A 16978-nucleotide genomic window follows, 5' to 3' on the forward strand; every position below is an offset into this window, starting at 1 on the left:
CATCAACCATGAGCTGAAGACTTGCCTCTACTGTGAGGCCCTTTTTTCCCTCGAATTCTTGACCATACTTCTCTCGTATGCCCCATTTGGTTCACTATCCCAGTTCCTGTGTTTCTTAGAAGTTCCCTGCTGGTTTGTCTATCTCCCCCTTTAAACTGGGAGCTCCTTGAAAATAAGAACTCTGTCTTACTGAACTCTGCAGCTTCAGAGGGCACCGGCTTAGGGTCTGGAACAGAACCATCTGTGAAGAGAAGAGCTCCACGCTACTCTTAATATTTCAGATGCTACAACTGGAGAGGAAAGGAAGCAGGAGTGCTTCTCTCACTTTCTATAGAGCCTTCTGTTCAAGTTCATATGTTCTGAGGCAAACAAAAATGATTCCTCATAAACAATAAGAGAAATGTGTCTGTGACTAGCAAAAATGAAATAATAAGATTTTAAGAGGGCCCTCTATTAGCATTTAAAGGGACCTCAGAGATCATCTGGAATAAAACACTTTATCTATGGCCTGGAGATATTAGCAAATTGCCCAAGATCACGCAGCCTATAGCAGCATAAAGGAGAGATTTTCACAGCTCATCTCCTAAAAGATGGGCCACAAACAAATTCAATTTTCAACATCCAAATAATTCAAGGTTAAAAGTTAAGAAAGTGTGCAGAGACTTTATAAAAACATTATCCTGAGCAGCCCAGGCAAGGGTGGTGAAAGCAACAAGTCCCCCCTATGGTCCCTTCCTGTCTACGACAAAAAAGGACCTAGTCAAGTTACACTGCTGGGACCCTCACAGGTGCCCAGGAGTTCCCGTGGTGCCTTGGGCCTGGAGTCCACACTGCCCAGAGAATCCAGCTCTGGTCCCTGGTTTATTAGCACACTTGACCCTCACCTCTCACCATCCAGGAAAATGCCCCCAGATGAGCCAGAGCTCAAGATCTGGGCTGAGGGAATAGATGCATCTAAAGTCAACCAGGTCTTTAAACATGTGAGACTGCCAATGGAGATGGAAAAATCTGATCCTGGGGCAGACTGTTTTTTTTGCGTTCTTACAAGCATAATCCAGGTATTCCTCTACAGGGGCTGCCACACAGCCAATAGAGGAGCCATGGAAGCCCAGGAATTTTTGTTCACTGGTTTGAATTCAGCAGTCACAGGGTGAAGGTTTCTGACCTAGGTCAGATGGGACCCCGGAGGTGAGGAAAGGGAGAGACGCCTTTTAGTGCCATGATCCTTCACTGCTGCCCTAGGGGGACGGTTCATGTGTGTCTCCAACCCATGATTTTGCACCATCAGACATGTTCCTGCATGCTTTAGGAACTGCTGCTGAGCCACCTGGGGGAGCCCAAGCCTAGGGGATGGGATTTGGGGAGGAAAGGAGAGGGGATCTACTGTTGTTACGAGGTAACACATTCATAGGCCATAATACAGATGAGGAAAAATAGCTTTCCTACCATAAGCTGAATGCAGGAACTGAAACTCTGTTGGATAGAAATGTTAGTTGAAATTACCACTAAGAATCTGTGCAAAGTAGTACATATTGCAGTTACAAAAACAAACTTTGTCTCAAAAGAGCAGTTTCCCCCGGGCTACATAAGAAAACCGTGAACGCAGACGGGACAAAGTACCTCCATCCTGTAGAGGGTGACAGACTTGCCATCCAGGAAAGCCCACTCACTGGGGAGGGGTACACTTTGGATGCCATGACATCTTCCAGGCAGCTGACCCAGAGCTGCCTGGAAGTGTATACGTCCAAGTTCCCGCTCTTTGCTTGTTTATGCTAAGAATAACTTTCAGTTCTCCCAAGCATTGCAGAGGGACTTCACACATGACAGAGGTAGTATGTGCTGGATAAAAAGCTAAAGGTTTAGGGACAAAACCACCATCTTTGGTCTCTGAAGAGCTCTCTATAAAGTGCTGGAGGGCTAGGACCAATGTAGGGGCACTTCATTCCCTAAAACCTCTGGGAGAGTGTGCTGCTGTAGAAGGGGTACAGACTGTGGGCAGTCAGACTGGCTTTGAATCTGAACTCTACTGCTCTTTAGCTGTGCAACTTTGCACAAGTAAATTTACCTCTCTGAGCAAAACTGGAGACAAGAAGCTCTAACTCACACCACTGTAGGGAAAAAAAAATTGTGACAAGACCCGCATGGTCCCTGGATCATGGCAGGTGTTCAGAAAACACAAATTCCTTCCCCTTCCCAGGTTCATCATATGCACAATGGGAATAATGTATCTACTCTAAAAGGCAGGTATGAAATCAAGTGCAACAACAGATGACAATGATTTATAAAGATTTTTTTGTGAGGAGGTATTTCATTTTTATCTATGTTAGTTATTCTGTTTTTCCTTTCGCTTCATTTTCAAGTCAGACCACCATTAATATGACACATCCTTTGGTCTAGATTCTGAAAACAAGTCTCTGTTGGCTTGTTTGACTCCTGCAGGGTCAAATTTAAAGAAGATCCCTCAAGTCGTTAGAGCTTGGAAAAAAGCTCCAAGTACCCAAGCTGCTTTCAAAACCAATGAAGGAGTGAAACATTTCCCTGCATTCTGGACAGATGACATTGTAGTGTACTCAGTGCTGCTAAAAATAGCTCTTTTTTGAAGCAACTTCTTTGTCTCCTTAAAGAAGCTGAGAGAAATTTCAACCTGAGAGCCTGGCTCCTCTGCAGGCTTCTATCCTGCAGCATCTCTCAGCATCACAAATGGCAGCTCTGGCAGAAAGCTGACAGCACCTACAACATCTTCACTGTCCTTGAGTCGGTGCCTCCACCACAGTCAAGAGACCTGGGAACGCAGAGGCCAGCCTCCCACCGTATGCCACAGACCAGCTGTGTGCATAGGTAACTCCAAAGACAAAAGGATCTGCCCAAGGTCACACCAGAATCAGCAGCAGAGTTAGTGATACAACCCTGGTCTTTCAACTCCCAGTGTGGGGCTTTCTGACACAGCATGCTAATACCACCCTGTCTAGTGGACTGTGTGGGTTTCTGAGAAACTGTGTGGGTTTTGTCTGAGCTTAGAAATATGTTGATTTTTAAAAATGCAAAATTGGGGAAAATCAAGTTAGAAGTGGGTTGACATTTTGTGTGCATTAAAATTAAAACTTATTCAGTACTTTATATACACTAGGAGCTTTCCAATCTATCCACTCTCCCCACTGCCCCAGTCTCAGGTTTTTTCTATCTGCTCTCCCTTCCCTCTCTCACCTGACTGCTCTAACATCTCAATTTCTCTCTAGTCAACTGCAACTATGTGGTTAAGAGTGCATGCAGATGTGGTGGCTGGATGCCTGGATTGGGATCTTTGGGCTAGTTCCATTAATTTCTCTAAGTTTTAGTTTTCCCACTTAGAAAAATGGGAATAACAGTAATGACCTCAAAGGTCTGCTGTGATATAAAACAAGTTAATACCCATAAAGAGCTTAAAATAGCCCCTGACACACTGGGACCATTCAACAAATGTTAGCTATTTATTCCCTGTCCTTCTGCTTTCTTGGCAAACTAATCCTAATCTATCATCAGAAGTTCGGAACATTATGAGAGAATATCCCAGGGCTGGGGGAGAGCCTTGAGAAATGCACAGTCTCCACCTCAGTTGCGCCTCCGATGTTACATGGCTGTGTTACTGCTCAAGTCTCCTCTCCCACCTCTCACAGTAAGGCTCATCCCCGATCTCTCTTGTTGAGAACACTCCCTTTCTCCTTGCTCACTTGTCTCAGCAAACCAAGATCAGGAGATAAGAACTCTGCACTTCCCACTGGGCAAGTTATTCTAAGCACATCCACCTGTGACCTTTCCTTTAGTCTGAGAGGAAGAGCTGCTCTTCCATGGGAAGCACCCCATTCCACTAGCTCCCCAAAACAAATGAGAGAATTGAGCTCTGGAATTCCCACATGACCACAGCCTCCTTGGAAGCCTGGCTCCATTTAACACTCTTCTGTGTCTCAATGTCCTTTCCACTTGCTCCTTCTCATCAGTACTTATTTAACGTTCATTTCCAGAGAGAACAAAAACCAAAACCCTCATTTAACCCTGTCTCCCCTTCTACTCAATCCCCCTCCGTCCTCCATTTGCTAGTAGCCAAGCCTCTTGTAACTGTAGGCTCCATCTGCCAAATCCACTCCTTCACTCCCAGCCTCCCCTCCCTGACCACTTCCGCAGAGGTCACTGATGGCCTCCTGACTATGAAGATAACGTATCTCCTTCACCCTGGATCTTACCTGACCTTCTCATCTCATTGTGTTTTAGACTGGGTAGTTTACCAAGACAATTCACAGATTTCATAGCATTGAAATCATTTTTATACTGTAAGATTAGTATCAAAACCACCATAGTTTTAAAGTAAGATAGAACTTATCAAATTTGATTAAGTCTTTTATAAGAGAGAATTTCTTTAGTTTTCATTGCTTCTGCCTCCTAGTGTATGTTTTTGGGGAAATATATACCTTATTGATTAAAGTGAGTATAGAATAAAATACCAGTGGTGAGATATCATTATAGATTGTTTTCTTTTAGCCTGTGTGTGACTGTTCCCCTCACAAGCTTTTTGAGGGCAATGACTGCGGTTTCACAAATCTGAATCATCTATAGTCTTCCAGAGTGCCCTTGGCATAGCAAGGGCAAGTGGAATAATGTACCTATGTAAACACTTTAGGGATTAACATCACTTATTTGCATAAAATAGTTCTTATCTGCCAAAAAAAAGAGCAGGGCTCATGATATGCACATGCATGTGAGTATAATATGATCATGACACTATCCCTACTTTGAAAGTGAAAGTGAAGTCACTCAGTCATGTCTGACTCTTTGCGACCCCATGGACTGTAGCCCACCAGGCTCCTCTGTCCATGGGATTCTCCAGGCAAGAATACTGGAGTGGGTTGCCATTTCCTTTTCCAGGGGATCTTCCCAACCCAGGGGTCGAATTCAGGTCTCCTGCATTGCAGGCAGATGCTTTAACCTCTGAGCCACCAGGGAAGCCCCATCCCTACTTTAGGAGGGGCAATTGAGGCTCAGAGGTCAGGAGACTTTACGATTGCTAACCTAGGAAGTGACAGAGTCAGAACACAAATCTAGGTCTTCTGACACAGCCCATGTTTGTCTCATTTAAACATCCTGGAAGAAAGGGAACGACTGTGGGATGAGTACTGGATTGGCACAGAAAAGCATGAGACTAAGAACCCTTAGATCTTTCTAGTCCATATGTTACTGCTGATTCACTGGGTAAGTTGGATAAAACACTGCTTTTCTCTCCATTTCCATTGTCAAGAGAAGGGACTGAACTGGAGGCTCTCTAAGGCCTTTTCAAGCTTTCTCACTTTGGAATAATAATTACTAAACATGAAAATGAGGGTACTATCATGACATTCAAGGACTTTCCAAATCTGGCCCTCGAACATCTGTAATCCAGATTCTGGACTGCCCTGCCCAAGAGCCTATGCTTCAATCATTCTCACTACTTTGATGTTCTTCAGTGTCATTCCTCCCATCTCCGTGCTTTTGCCCAGGCTCTACTCCACCTAGAATGCCCAACTTTTCCTTTGAATGTTTAAAAAAAATGCCTCTCAACAATAACAACAAAACCCAACCAACCAAAACAAATACAAAAAAGAATACCTCTTAACAACCAAAAAAACCCCTCCACCAACCAAACAAAAAAGAATGCTTCTTACTTCTCTCTCAAGTATCCATTGCTAAGTCCTCTGTGAAGCCTTCCCCTGAACCCCAAGCAGAGGTTGTTCCCTCCTTTGCTTCCTCTCCTCTTGTATGTATTCCTTTTACAATATTCATCACACCATACAGTCAGGAATTTGTTTACATGTCAGCTCCTAAATCAACTGTAAGCTACTTTAGGTAAAGATAATATCCTTCCTTTTATTCTGTTCTAGTGTGGAGGGCATTTAGCAAATACTTGCTGAATAAATGAAGAGGAATTTACACAAAACCATCTACAACAGTGAGGTAGGTAGCACATTTCTCAGAGGTGAGGTAACTTGTCTAAGGCCTCGCAACAAGTGAGTTGAATAATCAGGATTTAAACCCAAGACTCAGAGGTTAAAGCGTCTGCCTCCAATGCGGGAGACCCGGGTTCGATCCCTGGGTCGGGAAGATCCCCTGGAGAAGGAAACGGTAACCCACTCCAGTATTCTTGCCTGGAGAATCCCATGGACGGAGAAGCCTCGTAGGTTACAGTCCATGGGGTCGCAAAGAGTCGGACACGACTGAGCGACAGAACGGAACAGAAACCCAAGACTTACAAACTGCAGAGCCCACACTCTTTCTCCTGCCCCTTGAGTGTTAAAGCACCAGCTGAGAGTGGCTTTTGCAGGGGGGGCGTGGCGGGGAAATGGGGGTTAACATCAGTGGTAAGACCTCTGCATTGCTCCCAAACTGAAACAAACTTTTTCAATACTTTCAAATCTGTTTCAACTTCTAACCAAGGAGTGTTGGCCCTTTGTTATTATTGAAAAACAAGTTCTTTGCTTCAGCTTGAAAACCAGCTCTTTATGTCTGGTGGCAAGTCTCTCACTCTCTTCCAGGTCCACATCCAGGAAGTCTACTGTGTAAGTGGGTGTTCGGTGTATGTGAGTGTGTGTATGTCAACAAACACTGGGTGTGGACATTAGAAGAGCAGAAAAGGTTCTGTGAGGAGGATACACATCTCAGATATTCTAGCAGAAGAGAGATAAGTCACTGTAAGTTACAAAGAGAATAGAGGAAACTCTGTTCCCACCCCAACCTGGAGGCTGAACTGCCCCAGTTGCCAGAGGGGACTCCCTGGACAATCAATCATGGACAAGCTGAGCCCAGAGCAATTAAGGACATGGAAAGGCCAGCAGGTGTTTTGAGTTTATTTTTTCCCAAGTAGAGCCTCACCTCCCATCCCATTCATCACTACTGTCTCCACTTTCTCCTTACCTGGAGCATAACTGGGGCTATTGGTGGGGTACAGGCTGGGGTTGTAGGCAGGGGCCGCAGCTGGATAGGCTGTGGGGTAACCTGTGAAAAGACAGAAAAAAAACAAACCCTGTTTAGTTGGGCAAGAAGAAAGATTTCTGAGGAAATGGAATCCAAGTCCCAGGCTTGGCCTTCAGCCTCTTCATGAGCTATTTCAGACCATATATGTGACTGGTTTCAGCCTTCTGAGAAAAATAGAAAATATATACATATTTTTCTATTTTTAAAAAGCAGTATATGATATATATGTCTATATGCTCACTGTAAGAAAAAAAACAAACCACTGAAACACTATATAAGTATACATGGTAAAAGGTGAAGCTCTGCTTTCACATTCCTGCCACAATACTACTCTCCTCCGCAGAGACAGTAACAGTTTGGCATTTAAGTCTTTGGAGAGTTTTCTATGCATTTTTAATACACATATATTCAGTGGTGTGCTGGTAAATATTTAACAACTGGCCCAAGGAAACTGCAGTGAAGCCCTATTTTGTAGCACTTGCTGAGTTCCATGCTGTAAATACTCCCACCATGGCTAGTTTCAAGCCAGCAACTGAATAGTTGAGAGATGCTCACAAGTGACCCTAGAGAGCCCACACAGGCCTGATCCAGTCCACCGCTCATAGTATATATAGGGATTAAAATTTTTTTCCATTGTGACAAAATATATGTAACAAAACTTGTGATTTGAACCATTTAAGTGTATAATTCAGTGGCATTCATTACATTCACAATGTTGTACAACCATCCTATGTATTTCTAAAACTTTTTAACTACTCCAAACAGAACTCTGCTAAGTTGCTTCAGTCGTGTCCGACTCTGCGACCCCACAGACGGCAGCCCACCAGGCTCCCCCGTCCCTGGGATTCTCCAGGCAAGAACACTGGAGTGGGTTGCCATTTCCTTCTCCAATGCATGAAAGTGAAAAGTGAAAGTGAAGTCAACTCTTCGTGACCCCATGGACTGCAGCCTACCAGGCTCCTCCATCCATGGATTTTCCAGGCAAGAGTACTGGAGTGGGTTGCCATTGCCTTCTCCAAGTTCACTGCTGCCATTGAACTCTACCTATTAAGCAATAATACTCCATTCCCTCTTCCCATAACCTGTATTAACCTTTAATCTACTTTCTGTCTCTTAAAAATTGCCTATTCAAGATATGTTATATACAGGGAATCACATACTATTTATCCTTTTGTGTCTGCCTTAACAGAATTAAGCTCATCCATATTTTAGTATGTGTTAGAACTTCAATCCTTTTCATTGATAAGTAATATTCCACCATATGTATTTGTTTTTCTATTCATTTGTTGGTGGACACTTGGATATTGTGAATAATGCCACAGAGAAAGTAAGATTTCCAGAAAGACATGAAGGAAATAGTTAACCAAGTAAATGGCTGAAGGAAGAACATTTCAGATGAAGGAAATACTCAGTGCAATGGCCCTAAGTTGGGGGCATATGATACGGGACATGTCTGAGGAACAGTGAAGAGGCCAGTGCAACTGAAGTGGAACAAACGAGGAGGGAAGAGGCAGTAGATGAGTCAGATAAAAGGCTGGGCAGTTCACATAGGGGCCTTATGGGCACTGTAAGGACTTCAACTTCTACTCTGAGTGAAATGAGAAGCCATGACAGAGTCTTGAGCAGAATAATAACATAATCTGACTTAGGTTTGAAAAATGTCACTCTGCTGTGTGGAAAACAGACCATAATGGGGGAAGAATAGAGAAGCCTAGAGACCAGTTAGGAGCTACTGTAAACTCCTTGTGTGGATGACGGGGCTCAGATCAGGGAAAAAGCAGCAGAAATTATGAGAAGTCACACTCTAAGAGACTTCACATACTTTGCTACATTGCTTTCTAGAAAGGCTATCAATTTGTACTTGCACTAGCAGTGTGTAAGTGCCTGTCTCACTGCTTGCTACAGTCTTTTTTTTAATGCTCATTGGTATTTTGACTGACAATGGAAAGCTGATTTTAAAAGTCAAGAATTAAATCCCTAAATCCCTAAAAGCTTCTTTGGGATTTGTAAATACTGAGCTTTAATAATGTATCTTTGTTAATATGCCTTTCCCTAAATCCTTTCCAACTCCAAATAAAATTCATCTCTCTATTCCCCAATCATTTTCTGACTTCAGAGCCAAGGCAGCCAACTTGTTGTCACTTAATTAGCAATATGCTGCTGCTAAGTTGCTTCAGTCATGTCCAACTCTGCACAACCCCATAGACGGCAGTCCACCAGGCTCCCCCATCCCTGGGATTCTCCAGGCAAGAACACGGGAGTGGGTTGCCATTTCCTTCTCCAATGCATGAAAGTGAAAAGTGAAAGTGAAGTTGCTCAGTCGCATCCTACTCTTAGTGACCCCATAGACTGCAGCCCACCAGGCTCCTCTGTCCATGGGATTTTCCAGGCAAGAGTACTGGAGTGGGGTGCCACTGCCTTCTCCAAATTAGCAATATGGAGGTCTGCTAAAGTCAAGGGTTTAATCTGGAAAACAAAATGATCAGCTTCACGTGAGAGATGGCATAGCCAAGAGTAATCCCACCCCTATTACATCATTTCAGATTCTTTTACTTTTAGGGGCAATTATAGGATCTTCCTTCAGTGTTTCTAAGAATTTTTTTTCACTTGAATTTGGCAGGTATCAAAGAATGGCAGCATTAGAAAGACCTTCATTTTATAGGTGACATTCTGAGGCTGAGAGAAAGGCAGGGACTTAGGGTCACAGATTTGCAGAGATTAGAAGTAACTTCAAGGCCATTGGTCCACCCTCACATTTGAGGCTAAGGCTCCTCTACAACACATTCATAGCATCATTCATCCCTGCCCTTACATCTCTACTGACCACAAACTCTTTCCTTTCCTGAGACTCAGCACCCTCTTCCACTGTGAGACTGCTCTGATTGTCTGAAGGTGGCTTCTCATACTTCACTGAACTCTATCTGTATCTTCTACCCTGTAGAACAGAACAAATTTGAAGACACATGCATCCTCATTTATAGAACTTATCACAGTGTACTTCAATGGTTTCTTTACATTCCCTGTCCTTCCCCCTTTCCTCAACCTGTAAGTTTCCTGAAGGTATAGCTATATCTCCTTTGCCTGTATACAATAGCGCTTAATCAGGTCCTCTTTCCTACTCCTTGAGCAAACCACCACCTCCTCCCCTCAGCCCCGACAGCAAGCATCCAAGCTTCTCAAACACAGGCTCAGTTCACTTCAGTCACTCAGTCATGTCCGACTCTTTGTGACCCCGTGAACTGCAGCACCTCAGGCCTCCCTGTCCATCATCAACTCCTGGAGTCCACCCAAACCCATGTCCATTGAGTCGGTGATGCCATCCAATCATCTTATCCTCTGTCGACCCCTTCTCCTCCTGCCCTCAGTCTTTCCCGGCATCAGGGTCTTTTCAAATGAGTCAGCTCTTCGTATCAGTTGGCCAAAGTACTGGAGTTTCAGCTTCAATATCAGTCCTTCCAATGAACACCCAGGACTGATCTCCTTTAGGATGGACTGGTTGGATCTCCTTACAGTCCAAGGGACTCTCAAGAGTCTTCTCCAACCACAGTTCAAAAGCATCAATTCTTCAGCAGATGTTGGCAATTTGATCTCTGGTTCCCCTGCCTTTTCTAAAACCAGCTTGAACATCTGGAAGTTCACGGTTCACGTATTGCTAAAGCCTGGCTTGGAGAATTTTGAGCATTACTTTACTAGGGAGTGAGATGAGTGCAATTGTGCGGTAGTTTGAACATTCTTTGGCATTGCATTTCTTTAGGATTGGAATGAAAACTGACCTTTTCCAGTCCTGTGGCCACTGCTGAGTTTTCCAAATTTGCTGGCATATTGAGTACAGCACTTTCACAGCATCATCTTTCAGGATTTGAAATAGCTCAACTGGAATTCCATCACCTCCATTAGCTTTGTTCACAGTGATGCTTCCTAAGGCCCACTTGACTTCACATTCCAGGATGTCTGGCTCTAGGTGAGTGTGAGTGCTCACACCATCATGATTATCTGGGTCATGAAGATCTTTTTTGTACAGTTCTTCTGTGTATTCTTGCCACCTCTTAATATCTTCTGCTTCTGTTAGGTCCATACCATTTCTGTCCTTTATTGAGTCTATCTTTGAATGAAATGTTCCCTTGGTGTGTCTAATTTTCTTAAAGAGATCTCTAGTCTTTCCCATTCTATTGTTTTCCTCTATTTTTTTTGCACTGATTGCTGAGGAAGGCTTTCTTATCTCGCCTTGCTATTCTTTGGAACTCTGCATTCAAATGGGTATATCTTTTCTTTTCTCCTCTGCTTTTTGCTTCTCTTCTTTTCACAGCTATTTGAAAGGCCTCCTCAGCTAGCCATTTTGCTTTTTTGCATTTCTTTTTCTTGAGGATTGTCTTGATTCCTGTCTCCTGTACAATGTCACGAACCTCCATCCATAGTTCATCAGGCACTCTATCAAATGTAGTCCCTTAAATCTATTTCTCACTTCCACTGCATAGTCATAAGGGATTTGACTTAGGTCATATCTGAATGGTCTAGTGGTTTTCCCCACTTTCTTCAAACACAGGCTGGGATGAATAGTCTGTGTGGCCAGTAGAGAATATCCCTTCCCCATCATCAACTTCCTCTGTCCAGAAAGAGTATCATAGGTAAGCTGGGCTTCCTCCCAACAATGTTCCTGGTTTTGTTTTGCTCATTTTGCTTCCTTGTCCCTAACTCGTATTACTTATCCTACTGCCTCTTTTGATGCTGTTGGGATTTCTGGCGCCTAGCACAGATAAGGCCGAGAATTTGTTGTGCTTCAGCTGTTAAGTCATGTCCAACCATTGAGACTCCATGGATTGTAGCCTATCAAACTCCTCCAGGCAAGAATACTGGAGTGTGTTGCCATTTCCTTCTCCAGGGCATCTTTCCAACCCAGGGATCAAACCTGTGTCTCTTGACTCAGCGGATTCTTCACTACTGAGCCACTGGGGACCAGATGCCATGACCCACCACTGGATGGACATCCAGTCCCATCACTTCATGGCAAATAGATGGGGAAACAATAGAAACAGTGACAGACTTTATTTTGGGGGGTTCCAAAGTCACTGCAGATGGTGACTGCAGCCATGAAATTAAAAGACACTTGCTCCTTGGAAGAAAAGCTATGACCAACCTAGGCAACATATTAGAAAGCAGATACATTACTTTGCCAACAAGGGTCTGTCTAGTCAAAGCTAATGGTTTTTCCAGTAGTCATGTATGGATGTGAGAGTTGGACTATAAAGAAAGCTGAGCACTGAAGAATTAATGATTTTGAACTGTAGTGTTGGAGAAGACTCTTGAGAGTCCCTTGGACTACAAGGAGATCCAACCAGTCCATCCTAAAGGAAATCAGTCCTGAAGACCCTGATGCTGGGAAAGATTGAAGGAAGGAGGAGAAGGGGATAACAGAGGATGAGATGGTTGGATGGCATCACTGACTTGATGGATATGAGTTTGAGCAAGCTCTGGGAGTTGGTGATGGACAGGGAAGTCTGGCGTGCTGTAGTCCGTGGGGTCACAAAGAGTTGGACACAACTGAGCAACCAAACTGAACTGAGCCATCTGGGAAGCCCGAAGGCAGAGAATAGGTGCTCAATAAAGAGATTATTCGGGAGTTGTATTTTGGAGCTATGAAAGGTTTAAAAACAAAACAAATCCAAGAGGATCCCTGGCCTTGAAAAGCTCACCAAGTAATGAAGGAGAAAAACAGATAAGTGGACAGTTGGAATGCAATCCAAAAAGCGCCTGACAAGGCTGTCAAGTGAGCAGAGAAGGGGCTTTCAACAACCAACATTTATTTAGTACCTATTGTCTGCCAGGGATTATACTGGGTACTAGGTGTCCCTGGATATAAACACAAAAAAGGGGAGGAAGAACATTCCAGGCAGAAGGATGAAGGGTAGCATTTGGGGGACATCCATAAGAAGCTTGGCTTGTTCCCTCCCTGGCTCTAAGAAGCAGGACTGATGGGTTAACCACACCTGAAAGCTAGGTTGCCTTTTAGAGCTTGATCTCATCATTTTTTCTTCTTGTGACTATATCTCCCTTTACGGTCATTGGCCCTAACGTATCTTCTCTCCTGAACGCCCGACTCATATAGTATCTAACTGCTTACTCAACATCTCCACTTGGATGTTTGCTAGACATCAAGTTTACATGGCAGAGTGGCTAAGAGTATGGTCTCTGGAGCTACATCTAAGCTTAGGTTTGAATTTCAGGAACATCACTAATTATTTGTGTGACCTTGGGCCATTGTTGTGCTTTAGTTTTCCTATGTATAAAATGACAATAATAATATTATTTACCTAATAGGTTGGTATAAGTATTAAATTAGTAAGATCTCAAAGTGCTAAGAGCCAGGCAAACAGTTAAGAGTTCAAAAACTTAGGAATTATTATTTTAAATTATGATTCAAAATTAAATACTTTCTATCTTCTAAATATTTACTTTCTACCTTCCAAATTGGTTCTCCAAGCTTTTTCTCCACACCAGTAAATGACAATTCATTCTTCTAGTCCCTCAGGCCAAAAATCTTACAGCCATCTTTGACTCTACTTTTTTCTACTATTCACATCTAATTCATCAACAACTCCTTTTCAGTTCCACCTTCAGAAAATATTCAAAATCTGACCATATCTCGTTACTTATGTACTTTCCATTCTAGTCCAAGTCATCATTATTTCTCACCTAGATTACTGAAATAGCTGCTTAACTGGTCTCTCTGCTTCTTTGCTGCCATGCAGTCTATTTCCCACAGCAGCCAGAACAACCCTTTAAAACCTTAAATCAGATCACAACTACTCCTCTCTTTAAACCCCACATAGCTTCCCATGACAACCACAGAGAAATCCTTTCAGTGACCCACCTGGACTTCGGTTACCTCTTAACTTCCTCTACCAATTGAAAGTGAAAGGGAAAGTCGCTCAGTCATGTCTGACTCTTTGCAACCTCTAGGCCAAAATACTGGAGTGGGTAGCCATTCCCTTCTCCAGGGGATCTTCCCAACCCAGGGGTCAAATCCAGGTCTCCCACATTGCAGACAGATTCTTTACCAGCTGAGCCACCAGGGAAGCCCAAGAATACTGGAGTGAGTAGCCTATCCCTTCTCCAGCAGATCTTCCCAACCCAGGAATCAAACTGGGATCTCCTGCATTGCAGGGATTCCTTACCAGCTGAGCTTTCAGGAAAGCTCTACTACTTGCCTCCATGTTAACCTACTCCAGTCACAATGGCCTCTGCTCTGTTCTTTAAATGTGTCAACCATTTCCCCATCTCAGAACCTTCACCCTTCCCCTTTCCTCCTTTCTGGAATTCTGTTCAAAGGTCATCATACATTCTTTCTAAAACAGTACCTTCAACTTTCATTACTCTCTGTGCTTTTTACCCTGCTTTGTTTTCCTTCACAGAGGTTAACAACCTGACATACTATAGGTCTACCTACTTTCAGGAGACTGCCCATCTTCTGTCACTAGAATGTAAGCTTCAGGACATAGTAACACTTGTTGCTGCTGCTAGGTTGCAATTATTCCCTGCTGGCTTCAGCAGTATGTAAACCGTGAACTACCAGATGTTCAAGCAGGTTTTAGAAAAGGCAGAAGCACCAGAGATCAAATTGCCAACATCCGCTGGATTATGGAGAAAGCAAGAGAGTTCCAGAAAAACATCTATTTCTGCTTCATTGACTATGCCAAAGCCTTTGACTGTGTGGATGGATCACAGTAAACTGTGGAACATTCTGAAAGAGATGGGAATCCCAGACCACCTGACCTGCCTCTTGAGAAACCTATATGCAGGTCAGGAAGCAACAGTTAGAACTGGACATGGAACAACAAACTGGTTCCAAATAGGAAAAGGTGTACGTCAAGGTTGTATATTGTCACCTTGCTTATTTAACTTATCTGCAGAGTACATCATGAGGAACGCTGGGCTGGAAGAAGCACAAGCTGGAATCAAGATTGCTGGGAGAAATATCAATAACCTCAGATATGCAGATGACACCACCCTTATGGCAGAAAGTGAAGAGGAACTCAAAAGCCTCTTGATGAAAGTGAAAGAGGAGAGTGAAAAGGTTGGCTTGAAGCTCAACATTCAGAAAACAAAGATCATGGCATCTGGTCCCATCACTTCATGGGAAATGGATGGAAAAACAGTGGAAACAGTGTCAGACTTTATTTTTTTGGGCTCCAAAATCACTGCAGATGCTGATTGTAGCCATGAAATTAAAAGACGCTTGCTCCTTGGAAGGAAAGTTATGACCAACCTTGATAGTATATTAAAAAGCAGAGACATTACTTTGCCAACCAAGGTCTGTCTAGTCAAGGCAATGGTTTTTCCCGTGGTCATGTATGGATGTGAGAGTTGGACTGTGAAGAAAGCTGATCGCCGAAGAATTGATGCTTTTGAACTGTGGTGTTGGAGAAGACTCTTGAGAGTCCCTTATACTGCAAGGAGATCCAACCAGTCCATTCTAAAGGAGATCAATCCTGGATGTTCATTGGAGGGACTGATGCTAAAGCTGAAACTCCAGTACTTTGGCCACCTCATGCGACGAGTTGACTCACTGGAAAAGACTCTGATGCTGGGAAAGGTTGGGGGCGGGAGGAGAAGGGGACGACAGAGAATGAGATGGCTGGATGGCATCACCGACTCGATGGACATGAGTTTGAGTGAACTCCGGGAGTTGGTGATGGACAGGGAGGCCTGGCGTGCTGTGATTCATGGGGTCGCGGAGAGTCGGACACGACTGAGCGACTGAACTGAACTGAACTGAAGTCTTCTCAGCACACTCCCAAGACTCTGGACAGGCTCTGCCCCACCCAAGTGAGCAGAGTGCATTCCAAGTCCCAGTTCCCCAAGACTGCCTGGATCTGCTGAAGTGCACGGTGATACAACATGGATGTTTCATTCACTACTCAGACAAAAGATATTTTAACACATACTATGTCACTCAAGTCTCAAAACAACACTAACTTTATCTCCCCCATGTTGTAGATAAGGAAATCAAGGCTCACAGAGGTAAAGTGATTTTTTGGCTAAGATTATTTAGTAAATCAGTGGTGAGTAAGTGAAGTTGCTCAGTCATGTCCAACTCTTTGCAACCCCATGGACTATACAGTCCATGGAATTCTCCAGGCCAGAATACTAGAGTGGGTAGCCTTTCCCTTCTCCAGGGGATCTTCCCAACCCAGGGATTGAACCCAGGCCTCCCGCATTACAGGAGGATTCTTTAGCAGTTGAGCCACAAGAGAAGCCCAAATCAGTGGTGGGAACTGGCTTTTTCCACACCTACCAAATAACTCGTACTTGCTCCTTGGAAACAAGTATGCCCCTCCTGTATTCATATTTTTTGAAGGTCAAGAGTGACGAGAATAAATGGCGACAAATAAGTTTTTCTCCCTTGTACCTCAAAGGCTTCAGTAGTGATCAAGTTGCCTGGGATTCTGAAGTGTACATTTTAACTGTTTTATAGATGTTAATACAATCTAATCCCTTTTACTGTTACTAGGATTAGGACTGAAGAAATATAAAGCAATTTTTTGATTAATATGGAAATTAGAAATTACTTTCAAGAGAAATTATTTCTGAAATGACTTGATCTTTAGGACGTAAAAATAGCAGTGTATTCAAAAGCTAGTAGAAGACTAACACCTTGGGTCAGGAAGACAAAGAGGATTTTGTTGCTGTGAGCAGGGGGGACATTTATGCAATGAAGACACTCCAGGTCTGAAGCTCACAAATAAAATTAAAAAACTGTCCCTCCAACCCCAGGGGTAACCAAAAAACTAAATAAGCAAAACCACCAAACAATAAAAACAAACAAAAACTTCAAACACTTTAATTCTCTCAAAATGAGAAAGAAGAGGGCAAAAGGAAAGATATATTTTGAATCTGTAATATGTTCTGAGCACTGTAACAGGCACTTCTTTATCTGATTTAATTTTTACCCTAACTTTATGAAATATATTATTAGTCTCATTTTATAGATGAGGATATTGAAGCT

At 43.3% G+C, this 16978-nt stretch overlaps 1 protein-coding gene across 2 annotated transcripts in view; it reads right to left on the reverse strand.

Moving 5' to 3' along the window:
- FAM168A (family with sequence similarity 168 member A) overlaps positions 1–16978 on the reverse strand; it is a 205639-nt gene that overhangs the window by 18875 nt on the left and 169786 nt on the right. Inside the window, exons 3-4 of one of the 2 annotated variants that reach the window (XM_055423641.2) lie at positions 6916–6996; positions 1447–1473 (exon numbers count right to left, since the gene is read on the reverse strand). In XM_055423641.2, coding sequence (XP_055279616.1) covers positions 1447–1473; positions 6916–6996 — 108 coding nt within the window. The remainder of the gene's footprint in view (positions 1–1446; positions 1474–6915; positions 6997–16978) is intronic. The other variant, XM_055423642.2, reaches the window with a different exon arrangement.

Source organism: Moschus berezovskii, chromosome 14 (assembly GCF_049115385.1).
Source record: "Moschus berezovskii isolate FMDL1 chromosome 14, NW_MosBer_1.0, whole genome shotgun sequence".
Classification (NCBI taxonomy): domain Eukaryota; kingdom Metazoa; phylum Chordata; class Mammalia; order Artiodactyla; family Moschidae; genus Moschus; species Moschus berezovskii.